The sequence below is a fragment of the Hemibagrus wyckioides genome, linkage group LG22 (assembly GCF_019097595.1).
Source record: "Hemibagrus wyckioides isolate EC202008001 linkage group LG22, SWU_Hwy_1.0, whole genome shotgun sequence".
NCBI classification, from domain to species: domain Eukaryota; kingdom Metazoa; phylum Chordata; class Actinopteri; order Siluriformes; family Bagridae; genus Hemibagrus; species Hemibagrus wyckioides.
This window is the reverse complement of record NC_080731.1, coordinates 14,757,110-14,770,455: the sequence shown is the minus strand read 5'-3', so window position 1 is coordinate 14,770,455 and position 13,346 is coordinate 14,757,110. Positions and strand designations below refer to the sequence as shown.

The 13,346-nt window shown below is 40.0% G+C and overlaps 1 protein-coding gene across 1 annotated transcript; it reads left to right on the top strand.

Annotated features, from left to right (window-relative positions):
- Positions 1-4,406: 4,406 nt before the first annotated feature.
- Positions 4,407-12,100, top strand: hmgcra (3-hydroxy-3-methylglutaryl-CoA reductase a). Its single transcript, XM_058374565.1, has 20 exons — positions 4,407-4,570; positions 5,301-5,489; positions 5,589-5,700; positions 5,798-5,885; positions 5,977-6,061; positions 6,197-6,302; positions 7,012-7,118; positions 7,206-7,325; positions 7,682-7,836; positions 8,000-8,244; positions 8,377-8,546; positions 8,865-9,059; positions 9,142-9,300; positions 9,446-9,603; positions 9,725-9,830; positions 9,921-10,091; positions 10,176-10,316; positions 10,419-10,577; positions 10,868-11,022; positions 11,115-12,100. The coding sequence occupies exons 2-20, from the start codon at positions 5,325-5,327 to the stop codon at positions 11,167-11,169; spliced, it is 2,652 nt and encodes an 883-aa protein (XP_058230548.1). The 5' UTR covers positions 4,407-4,570; positions 5,301-5,324; the 3' UTR covers positions 11,170-12,100.
- The last annotated feature ends 1,246 nt before the right edge of the window (positions 12,101-13,346 follow it).

Here is a 13,346-nt window from a genome sequence, read left to right as displayed (position 1 = left end):
GCATGGAGTTCACCAGAGCTTCACAGGTTGCCACTGGAGTCCTCTTCCACTCCTCCATGATGACATCACAGAGCTGGTGGATGTTAGAGAACCTTGCGCTCCCCACCTTAGGGTTTAGGTCTGGAGACATGCTTGGCCAGTCCATCACCTTTACCCTCAGCTTCTTTATCAAGGCAGTGGTCGTCTTGGAGGTGTGTTCGGGGTCGTTATCATGTTGGAATACTGCCCTGCAGCCCAGTCTCTGAAGGGAGGGGATCATGCTCTGCTTCAGTATGTCACAGTACATGTTGGCATTCATGGTTCCCTCAATGAACTGTAGCTCCCCAGTGTCGGCAGCACTCATGCAGGCCCAGACCATGACACTCCCACCACCATGCTTGACTGTAGGCAAGGCACACTTGTCTTTGTACTCCTCACCTGGTTGCCGCCACACACGCTTGACACTATCTGAACCAAATAAGTTTATCTTGGTCTTATCGGACCACAGGACATGGTTCTGGCCATGTCCTTAGTCTGCTTGTCCTCAGCAAACTGTATGCGGGCTTTCTTGTGCATCATCTTTAGTAGAGGCTTCCTTCTGTGACGACAGCCATGCAGACCAATTTGATGCAGTGTGCGGCATATGGTCTGAGCACTGACAGACTGAACCCCTACCCTTTCAACCTCTGCAGCAATGCTGGCAGCACTCATACGTCTATTTCCCAAAAACAACCTCCAGATATGACGATATAGCACGTGCACTCAACTTCTTTGGTGGACCATGGCGAGGCCTGTTCTGAGTGGAACCTGTCCTGTAAAACCGTTGTATGGTCTTGCCCACCATGCTGCAGCTCTGTTTCAGGGTCTTGGCAATCTTCTTATAGCCTAGGTTATCTTTATGTAGAGCAACAATTCTTTTTTCAGATCCTCAGAGAGTTTTTGCCATGAGGTGCCATGACGCAGTACATAGTGAAATGAAACAACGTTTCTCCAGGACCCTGGTGCTACATAAAACAACATAACAATGTACACCGATCTGCCTGTCTAACATTATGACCCCCTGCCTAATTCTGTGTTGGTCCCTATTTTGATGCCAAAATAGCACTGACCCACCATGCACTGTGTGTTCTGACACCTTTCTTTTTTATCAGAACTAGCGTTAAATTCTTCAGCAATTTGAGTAACAGTAGCTCGTCTGTTAGATTGGATCACAGGGGCCAGCCTTCGCTCCCCACGTGCATTGATGAGTCTTGGTCACCCATGACCCTGTCGCCGGTTCACCACTGTTCCTTCCTTTTGATAGATACTGACCACTGCAGACACTGGGACCACCCCACAAGAGCTGCAGTTTTGAGATGCTCTGATCCAGTGGTCTAGCCATCACAATTTGGCCTTTGTCAAACTCGATCAAATGCTTTTTCCTGCTTCTAACACATCCACTTTGAGGACAAAACAGGTGCCATGATGACACTGACAGTGTTCATAATGTTATGCCTGATTGGTGTATAGCTACAAAATAAAACAACACAGAGTTAGGACAGAAAGTAGTTGTCCTAGCTACATAAAGAGCAATGTGTGCAAACAGACAATACAGAAACAATACAAAACAGTACGCATAGCACCGAAAAATGTGCAAAATAGGAGAACTGTAAACAAGTGGTTTCTTATAGCATATACGCTTGTAAACATATACGTATAGCAGCAGCTGGAGGCAGTTTGAAATGTGCAAAATAGCAACAGCAGTAATTAAATAGTGTGCAGATACACACAAACAGTTACAAAGTGGGTGGGGTTATAGATGTATGTGTTGAGTCTCGGGGTCGGAACAGGTCACTTCACACAGTTGAGTGAGTGAGTGTGTGTGTGTGTGTGTGTGTGTGAGAGAGAGAGAGAGAGAGAGAGAGAGAGAGAGAGAAAGAGTTTGGTACAGTTCAATTCTGAATGTTGAGGAGCCTGATGGCTTGAGGAAAGAAACTGTTACACAGTCTGGCCCAAATGCATCGGTACCTCTTTCCTGATGACAGGAGTGTGTGTGAGGGGTGTGTGGTGTAAAAATCTGTGATAGAGGGGCTCGCAGGGTCTTCTCAGCTGTCCTCACTATCTGCTGCAGGGTCTTGCAGTCTGAGATGGTGTCAGTCCAACAACAAAAGCAACAACAAAAAAGCCAGTCCAACAAACAGCCCAACAACAAAAGCAACAATAACAGCAGCAGGAACAACAACTACTACTACTAATAATAATAATCTTCACCTGAAGTGTCAATTACACAATAGATCATGTGGAGTAAAGCTAATAGCTATTTATTTTTACCACAGATCTTTGCACCTTTGCTGTTACAAATGATATTAACTGAGATGGTATGGTTTATTCTTCAATAAATTACTGAACAAACAAATAAACAAACAATACAAGAAATAAAACAAAATAATTACATAAATATCACTTTAATTGTTTAGTAATTGATTTATTAAAGAATATATTCATCGACTTGTTTGTTGTTATACACTATATTGCCAAAAGTATTCGCTCACCTGCCTTGACTCGCATATGAACTTAAGTGACATCCCATTCCTAACCCATAGGGTTCAATATGACGTCGGTCCACCCTTTGCAGCTATAACAGCTTCAACTCTTCTGGGAAGGCTGTCCACAAGGTTTAGGAGTGTGTTTATGGGAATTTTTGACCATTCTTCCAGAAGCGCATTTGTGAGGTCACACACTGATGTTGGACGAGAAGGCCTGGCTCTCAGTCTCCGCTCTAATTCATCCCAAAGGTGTTCTATCGGGTTGAGGTCAGGACTCTGTGCAGGCCAGTCAAGTTCATCCACACCAGACTCTGTCATCCATGTCTTTATGGACCTTGCTTTGTGCACTGGTGCACAGTCATGTTGGAAGAGGAAGGGGCCAGCTCCAAACTGTTCCCACAAAGTTGGGAGCATGGAATTGTCCAAAATGTCTTGGTATGCTGAAGCATTCAGAGTTCCTTTCACTGGACCTAAGGGGCCAAGCCCAGCTCCTGAGAAACAACCCCACACCATAATCCCCCCTCCACCAAACTTTACACTTGGCACAATGCAGTCAGACAAGTACCGTTCTCCTGGCAACCGCCAAACCCAGACTCGTCCATCAGATTGCCAGATGGAGAAGCGCGATTCGTCACTCCAGAGAACGCGTCTCCACTGCTCTAGAGTCCAGTGGCGGCGTGCTTTACACCACTGCATCCGACGCTTTGCAATGCACTTGGTGATGTATGGCTTGGATGCAGCTGCTCGGCCATGGAAACCCATTCCATGAAGCTCTCTGCACACTGTTCTTGAGCTAATCTGAAGGCCACATGAAGTTTGGAGGTCTGTAGCGATTGACTCTGCAGAAAGTTGGCGACCTCTTCGCACTATGCGCCTCAGCATCCGCTGACCCCGCTCCGTCAGTTTACGTGGCCTACCACATCGTGGCTGAGTTGCTGTCGTTCCCAAACACTTCCACGTTCTTATAATACAGCTGACAGTTGACTGTGGAATATTTAGGAACGAGAAAATTTCACGACTGGATTTGTTGCACAGGTGGCATCCTATCACAGTTCCACGCTGGAATTCACTGAGCTCCTGAGAGCGACCCATTCTTTCACAAATGTTTGTAAAAACAGTCTGCATGCCTAGGTGCTTGATTTTATACACCTGTGGCCATGGAAGTGATTGGAACACCTGATTCTGATTATTTGGATGGGTGAGCGAATACTTTTGGCAATATAGTGTATATTTATCAAATGTCAGAAATGTTATATACTATGCATAATATTTTCCAACAAAAAACTAAATCGTTTTATGTTCGGAAAAAACCAACATGTTACATAACAGACCACTTTTTCAGAGAAAAAAAAATACAAGCAATGGCTGCTAGGTTTTACTGCAAAGAAAACAGAGAAGCAACTGTGTGTGTTTACAGAAAAACTGTGGCACATGAGACTTTTTTTATTTACTTTTTTTAAATGGCTATAAAAATATATAGAGATATATAATTAATTAATTAATTAATTAAACGTTTATTAACAGTTTAATTTACTCTTATTTTATTCTTTATAACTATAAAGAAGATATAAAGAAAATAATAATGAACTAAACTGTTCCGTAAACCGTAAACGGTAAATAAACATTATTTGGCATGGCAACCCATTTGCCCTTTTTTAAAAGACTAAAATAGTATTTTATATGCTTTATAAAATCCACATTGGTATAAATTATGGCGAGATCACGCGCCCTCACACAGTAGACGCCTTCCAAGCGGGGCAGTGTAAGTGGGCGTGGCTTGTGTGTTCTTATATTCGGTCCGTGAATGTGATTGGCTCCGTGCAGTGGTGACGCAGTGCCATGCCATCGCTCCACACGCGTTACAGGCGCACGGCGGCAGGTGATTGGCCTCTGCGCCGGAGAGCTCACTTAAACAAGCGGCTATGGATTAACACTGCCGCTTTTCCCTACAGCACTGGCCGAGCACAACCCTCACCATCCATCCATCCATCCATCCATCCTCTGGGTTAAGGCATTAACCAGGTTCACATCATTGCTGTAATTATCTATTCGTTTTCCTGCCCTTGGTAAGTACTGAGCTCAGATTTTCTTTAATGATGAAAATTTGGACTAACTGGACAGGGTTTTATAAATTTTCCCGAAAACAGCGCAGATCATTATTCTTATTACATCAATATTGTATCTACAGATAGTTTGTTATTTAAAAGCGCAAGGACCCATATTCCTATATATACTAAGCTTTATGTTTGTATCCTTTGTGTTGAAGTGAAGCTTGTATTCATTTTTAACCCATGATGACCGCTAGAAATAAAGCAGCTAATTTTTCTCGAGTATTCAGAGTGGGTTCCTCAGTTACAGCTTTTTGATTCCATCCCTCACATTTCATTTCGCAAGACATTTAACAAGCACAGTATCTTGATTATTCTTTATTATTTCATTATTATTTGAATAAAATGTTTTATTTGTTAAGGTAGTAACACTAATGTACCAGTATACACTCAGTCAGAACAATAATAAGCAGAATTGTTTTTATTTTCATAACACTTTTACTTACAATATGTGATTATTTAATAACTACGATAAATTAAATCTGGGCAAATTGAGGACTTTTTTTCATTTATCCAAGTATTTTTGACTCCAATATCTTTGGTGTGTGTTACAGAACATCTAACAGGGATAGTATGAGACTCACATACTCATAAGTCTTTATTGGAGATTGACTGACTCTAGTCCTGTCTGACAAGATTCTCATTCACGCCTCCTTTGCTTTCTTTCCTTCACACCCTTCCTATTCAGTTGCAATACATCTGAGAGATCAAGATGCTGAGCAGACTTTTCCGACTCCATGGCCTGTTTGTGGCCTCTCATCCCTGGGAGGTGATTGTGGCCACTGTGACTCTCACCATCTGCATGATGTCCATGAACATGTTCACTGGCAATAACCAGATTTGTGGCTGGAACTTTGACTGCCCCAAGTATGAGGAGGTACAGTGCATCATAATCAAGATGTATAACAATAATTATTTGTAAATTGTATTATTCATTGTGATTGATAACCTTTTCCTTTAATGTCCTCGTATACAGCAAATCCTCAGCAGTGACATCATCATTCTGACAATCACACGTTGCATTGCGATCATCTACATTTACTTCCAATTTCAAAATCTTCGGCAACTTGGGTCAAAGTATATACTGGGTAGGTTTTATAGATTTGCATTCATGTGCTCAAACAGATATCTATCTACATTATATCTGATGTTAATTTCTTTCTTTTCTTTCTTTTTTTTAATCAGGAATTGCTGGCCTTTTCACCATCTTCTCCAGTTTTGTCTTCAGCACTGTTGTGATTCATTTCTTGGATAAGGAGCTAACTGGTTTAAAGTACATAAACTGCTGTTTTTATGCTATTTAATAAGATACAGAGCTTGTTTGGTGCTATACAGTAAAATGTTTGTCTTTGCTTGTCTCCCAGTGAGGCATTGCCATTCTTCCTGCTCCTGATTGACCTCTCTAAGGCATGTGCTCTGACAAAATTTGCTCTGAGTTCAAACTCACAGGTACTGTACATGGCATTACATTAGTCTCATTTAAATGATTAACTATTTATATCTGTAGTAATATTACTAAACTAAATTAAGTACTTCCCATTAGAAACAGTGGTGTTGATTTAGTTATGATATTTTATGCTTCAGGGTGAGGTTAGAGAAAACATAGCCAGAGGAATGGCAGTACTAGGTCCAACATTCACTCTGGATGCACTGGTGGAGTGTCTAGTAATTGGTGTAGGCACCATGTCAGGTACATATTCCTGCAAATCATTCTGCAACAACACATAAAACCACACTGTATGCAATACATAATGGCTATAACAAGATGAGATGTGTTGTTACAGGACAATGACCGGATGACATGATACAGTGTGATACAACATATGATATTATATTTTCCTATAACAGCACATCCTCAAGTGATTTATTGCTCTCATGCTATGTCAGTTTGCCAGTGATTACTATCTTCATTTATTAATGAACAACACTTCATATTTTTTATCACTTTATAGTACATTGTGGACCATCCATGAAAGAAGTTCTTGTTATCAGTTGTGTTTTATCATCTGTTCTTTCAAATATTAGCTATTATTTCATATCCCTGAGATAAAAGGTCTTAGAACAGAAATCTTTTACTATATAAATGATTAACTTTTGTCTAACTTTTAATTAAATGATTACTTCTTTTTTTGTAAATACAATGTGTTAATTATTAGCCTTCTTTTATATGGAGTGTCCCCTATTCCCTGTGAATTACCTGTTAATATAGAAACAATATTGAAAGAAGTGCATTAATTTAAACTGGTAAATTGTATTACAGCTGGTAATGTCAGAGCTGAACACTTTATGACCAGTTATATTTAAGAATTCAACTGCACTATAGTGTGACAATTTGTATTAGATTACGGTGAGCTCAACGTTAACAGAAAAACTGACCATCCGTTTCTGATGAATGCTAGGTGTTCGCCAGCTTGAGATCATGTGCGGCTTTGGATGCATGTCTGTCCTCGCCAACTACTTTGCTTTCATGACTTTCTTCCCAGCCTGTGTCTCATTAGTGCTTGAGGTTAGTAAAAATTCTGCCTTGAAGATAAATCTATGGTGTATGTTGGAAATATGCGAGTCATCATTTTCTAAAATGTATTTAACATAGTTATCCAGGGAAAGCAGAGAGGGACATCCTATCTGGCAGCTGAGCCACTTCGCCCGTGTTCTTGAGGAAGAGGAGGACAACAAACCCAATCCGGTCACACAGAGGGTCAAGATGATCATGGTACAAACTGAACATAGGGGAAGATTTGCTATTAATGAAAACATTAATAAACTTACCATGAATATAAACTTATAAACTTAGCATGAGCAGGATGTTCATACATAAACCAACAAAATGTTAAGTAGACAGAGATTGTCCTTTTTTAATATAGGAAAAACAGAATAAATAGCAAAAGAAATATAATTCTCAAAGTAATAAATATATTAACAGTTTTAAAAGTCAGTTTGTATGAGCCAGGACTCATAAGTAGCCATAGAAGAGGGTTTTAATTAATTCATTAAGACTCAAAACTAATTATCTTCTATCAGTTTATCAATTTCTATCAATACTTAACTATTTTCCGATGTCCTTTTCAGTCTCTCGGCCTGGTGATGGTTCACGCTCACAGTCGATGGATTGCAGATCCAGAATCTCCAAACAGAACTCTGGACGTTCCCCAAGTGGGAATGAGTTTTAATTCACCCAAGAGGATTGAGCCAGATATGTCCTTGTGGCAGTTCTACCTGTCCAGGTAAGTCAGTTTAGGAGGAGCTGTACTAATCTTGTTTTGCTCTGAGCTTGCCATTAAGCTAAACATATAGTACAGTAAAATCATCCAAGGACATAGTGATTATTGTATCTTCCTGTGTATTTTTTCTATGTTGTATTTTTTTAATAAGTGTGTATCTTTACAGAATGATCAGCATGGACGTTGAACAGGTCATCACTTTAGGTCTTGCACTCTTCCTGGCTGTGAAGTACATCTTCTTTGAGCAGGTGGAAATGGAGTCTACGTTGTCTCTTAAAGTCTCTGCTCCCACCACCGTGCTCACACAGAAATGGTGTCCTGACCAGTGCTGCAGGAAAGAAGTGACATCCTGCTCTAACCGGACTGAAAAGCCCACTGCTCCTCCTCCTACCATCACTAAAGAGGAAAGAGGTAGGGGTAACATCCATTTAATAGTTTCATTTTAGTTTTACATTCATCTTACAGCTGTTTATTGATCTAGCCATTAGGTGGAATGTTTGGTGTAATTAGAAGCCTTAAACCACTGTAATTGTCATTTGTTAGATTTAGTGATAAAGCCATTGCCTATCAAGACTGAGCCAAATCCAAAAAGCATGTTTGTGGTGGGAGAGGGGGAAACCTTGAACAGTGGTGTTGTGGTGGAGTCTCAGCCCAGCATCCCCTCAGAGCCCAGGCCAGTGGAGAAGTGCTTGACCATTCTGAAAGACCCACAGGTGAGGACGGCATGGAAACTCATTTTTTAATCAAATAGTCTGTCTGCAGCTCAACCTGTTCTGGTTGAAGTATTTTCTTACTTCTAGGACAGGGCCTAGGGCTCCTTATATCCTTGCTTGTGACCCATGTAATCTCTAATGAGCTTACCCACTTTACTTACTCACTTACTCTTAACCAATTAGTGTATGACGTGAGAAGGGATCAGAAACCTCTGGTGACTTCAAGAATTGTCCTTTATTTGAATGTATTGTATAAGAGTTCTGTGTATGAGAGTGCATTATGAAAAGTGTGTATGAAAATGATCTGTGATTTCACAGATGGGCGCTCGATACCTGAGTGATGAAGAGGTTATTATGTTAGTAAATGCGAAGCATATTCCTGCCTATAAGCTGGAGGCAGTGATGGAAATCCCAGAGAGAGGGGTGATGATCCGCAGGAAGATGCTCCACCCCAAACTCCCAGAGATGTCTGCACTCACCTGTCTTCCATACAAAGACTACAATTACTCTCAAGTGAGGCAGAAAAATAATTCCATATTTATACTATTGTTCAACGGTTGGGAGGCAGCTTTAAGTGACTTATTATTTTTCACAGGTGATAGGAACTTGCTGTGAGAACATCATTGGTTACATGCCTGTTCCAGTGGGTGTTGCAGGTCCTCTGCTGTTGGATGGAAAACAGTTCCAGGTCCCATTGGCTACAACTGAGGGCTGTCTTGTGGCCAGCACAAATCGAGGCTGCAGAGCGATAGCGGTAAAACATGTTACTATGGATCTGTCTAGTCAACACTAAGATATGGAGAACATATATATATATATATACATACAATAAATAATATTGAATATTAACAACCTTGACGAGAACCTTAACATGCATACATGCTTGTGTTCACTGAAAGCTGGCTGGCGGAGTCAGCAGCAGGCTTTTGGCTGATGGTATGACCCGTGGCCCTGTGGTTCGCTTGCCTTCTGCCTGCAAGGCTGCTGAGGTCAAAGCTTGGTTAGAGAGCCCAGAAGGTTACAAGTGCATTAAACAGGCATTTGACAATACTAGCAGGTAAGCAAAAAGAAAAGACACAGAACATAACTGATAATGTACATTTTGCTAGATTCTATCATGACATACCTTGTATATACCAGTGTGTATGTGAAACATTTTAGTTCTGCTTCTTTCTTAGGTTTGCTCGATTAGAGAAGCTCCAGATTGGCCTTGCTGCACGTAATCTGTATATCCGTTTCCAGTCCCAAACTGGAGATGCCATGGGGATGAACATGATCTCCAAGGTAATGCAATGTAATATATTGTATATGTTAAATACAGTTTTATGTTGTTTTATGTTGTCTCAGTATGATCATTGCCATTTGGGTTCTCAGGGAACAGAGCAGGCTCTGGCTAGGCTTAAAGAAGAATTCCCTGAGCTGCAGGTCCTGGCAGTTAGTGGGAACTACTGCACTGATAAAAAACCAGCTGCTATTAACTGGATCGAGGGCAGGGGCAAGTCTGTGGTGTGTGAAGCTTTCATACCTGCTCAAGTTGTCAGAGAGGTAAAGTTCTTCAAGGTAGATGAATATCTACTATTAAGATCACAAACGGAGCAGCTTTGTCACAATCATGAATCTTCTGTCCAGGTTTTAAAGACCAGTACGGAAGCTATGGTGGATTTAAATATCAATAAGAACCTTGTGGGATCAGCCATGGCAGGAAGTATTGGAGGCTACAATGCTCATGCTGCCAACATCGTTGCTGCCATTTACATCGCATGTGGACAGGTAAAAGACATTAGCACTAACCATATGCATAACCATTTATGTACTATAAATACTAGAAAAAACAAGCTGATATGAGGGCAATTGTGAATATTATTTTGTCAGGACCCAGCTCAGACAGTGGGCAGCTCCAACTGTATCACTCTAATGGAAGCATCAGGACCAACAGAAGGGGATCTCTACATCAGCTGCACCATGCCATCCATTGAGCTGGGCACTGTAGGAGGAGGCACCAATCTGGCACCTCAGCAGGCCTGTCTGCAGGTATCTATAACGCTGAATGTTCTCTCAGTAGCCTGGTTATAAAGTTCACCTATAGAGTAGGTTACTTTATAGTCCATCTGTTGTTGTACAGGGTTAGATACTCTCTACCCTGTACATCAGCAAAGAGGGACCACTATAAGGACCAGAGCTACCCAGATATTATTTGGGTAGTGAATTTTTCCCATAGTGTCCTATAAGGCCTGATTTTGAAATGATGTCTGATTGATTCTGGCAGATTGGCAGAATCCCAGACTCAGATTCATAAAATATTATGTTGTTATTTTACACAGATGTTGGGTGTGCAAGGTGCCAGTGACACGTGCCCAGGTCAGAATGCCCGACAGCTAGCCAGGGTGGTGTGTGCGACCGTGTTGGCAGGGGAGATATCGCTCATGGCTGCTCTTGCTGCTGGACAGCTAGTCAAAAGTCACATGACACATAATAGGTAAGTAGAAGGTTCTGCTTGAGTCAGTGTGAACTTCCAAAACGACCCGTAGCAATGACAAACTAATGGCTTATTTATTTTTCTATTTTTAGGTCAAAAGTAAATTTACAGGGAACACCAGGAAGCTGCACAAAACAAGCATCATGAGACTTAATTAGACACCTAAATTGGGGATGACATAAGCAACACAAAAGGAACTCAAACAGGAAAAAAACACACTTCAGGCACATTTGAGTACTTTTACCTGTTGAGTAAAAGTCAAATGGATGGCTGAAACAAAAAAATATTTCCATCACCCAGTCCAGGGGAGAAACGCTATTATTCTCACATACGGAGTGCCACAATCATCTAAAAGACTGCTGAAAAAATCACCACATTAATGATCACCGTGTAATGTTCGGACATCTTACTTTTACACATTTCAGATGCTGTTTCTGATGCCTTCAGTGATTGTTGGATGCATTCCATATAATAAGAACAAAATCATTTTTTTTTTTCATATTTCACTATTTATACAAAACAATAAACATATTTTTGCTAGAAAAATCAACTGGTAAACAAGCAGAGCCATCACTCATTCCTACAAATATTTTGCTAGAACAGACATACAATGCCAAATTCAGCCATCTGCAGCTGTTCCTGGCTATATATCTGAATGCGTATAGTTTTTACAGATTGAAACTTAACTGATATTATTATTATTATTATTATTATTATTATTATTATTATATGCAAGGGTTTGGTGAAAGGGAAAATTGCAAACACACAATTGTTTCCCAAAGGTGCTATAATGGTCTGAATGCTGTCAGTCAGCTGTTGCTTATGTGTGAGAAAGACCTGTGTACATGCACTGTACATGTACAATAATAAAACACCACTTTATGTACCGTCTGTGCACATGGAGCATTTATTGCTGGCTGGCTTTGCTTATGTGTTACTGTACAACTAAATGTGAAAAAAGCATGGACTACCTGCCCCCACCCAATATATGCTTAATGTTCTTGCAATATAATGACTGGTTTTATGTTTTTATAATTAAAACATGAAAGGGACATTTTTAATAAAAATAGAAAAATTGACATTCATTCATTGTTTGTTGTTTATTTCTGCTGTATTGTATATAAAGCACTTAATTACTATTAATATTAATTATTTCTGTTCATATTCTATATACAATAACCCTTAACAACATAAAATAAACTCTAGAATTTAAATATAGAAGATTAAAATAGAATAGTTTGAAGATACACTTAATGGTCAATATATACACTTTGTGGACACATGACTATAATATTTAGTTCACCTTCACTGTTATAATAATCTCCACCTTTCTGGGAAGGCTTTCCAATGGATGTTGGAGTGTAGCTGTAGGGATTCGCCACTGAGCGACATCATCATTACTGAGATCAGCCACTGATGTAGAGTGAGTAAGGTCTGGGGTGCAGTGGGGTTCCAGTTCATCCCAAAGGTGATCAAATGGACTCAATAAAGTGAGGGACTCTGTCAATAGAGTATGCTGTTGCATGTAAGAAATCAATCAAGACAAGATGTGCTATTACAGGAAAACAGTCAATAAGGGGATTGTGTGATGCATCCTGACGATATTTACCACAAATGATGTATACCATGGCAATTTACCAACTAAAAAGATGTTCAGTTTATTAATAAATGATTATTATATATTTGATAGTTTACAATATATTTGTGTTTACACTCTTGTGCATTGTGAAGTTTTTATTTTACTCTTTAAACTCTTACACAGTAAGTTTTTTCATGCAACTCGTGTTTTTTCCCGGTTTTTATTTTCTTCTTTGGATGATTGTTGAAAGCAATTGTGATTGTATGTAAATAAGCAAATCCTGCAGAAAAAGCCTTTATGTGTTTACCTTTATTTAGGAAATGACATAAGATGGATACAAATGGGGTTTTTGGCATTGGCAAGATTTGGGTCTGAATTTTAAGTCTGAACAACGTACGAGTCGTCAAACAAGCACTTACCTGGATATATGATATAACTCAGGCAAGAAAAGGTCATGTGTTTTTTCCAATAAATTTCAAGAGATTGATTTGATCAGTTATAGGTAAATAATAATTGATGTCACCTATGCATACAAGCTAGCTTAATATCAAATATACAAAGTGCATAACCTCAATAATCCAGCAGTTAAAAACACCAAGTGAACCTGAAATGCTGAAGTCTCAAAAACATTTGGATACTGAGGCAGTCCAAGGTTGGTGTGATATTTGATGACGTCTTGGCACTCAGCTCACCAGAGTATACACTGACCAATCAGCTCACCCTGCATCACATCTCACCAGGATCA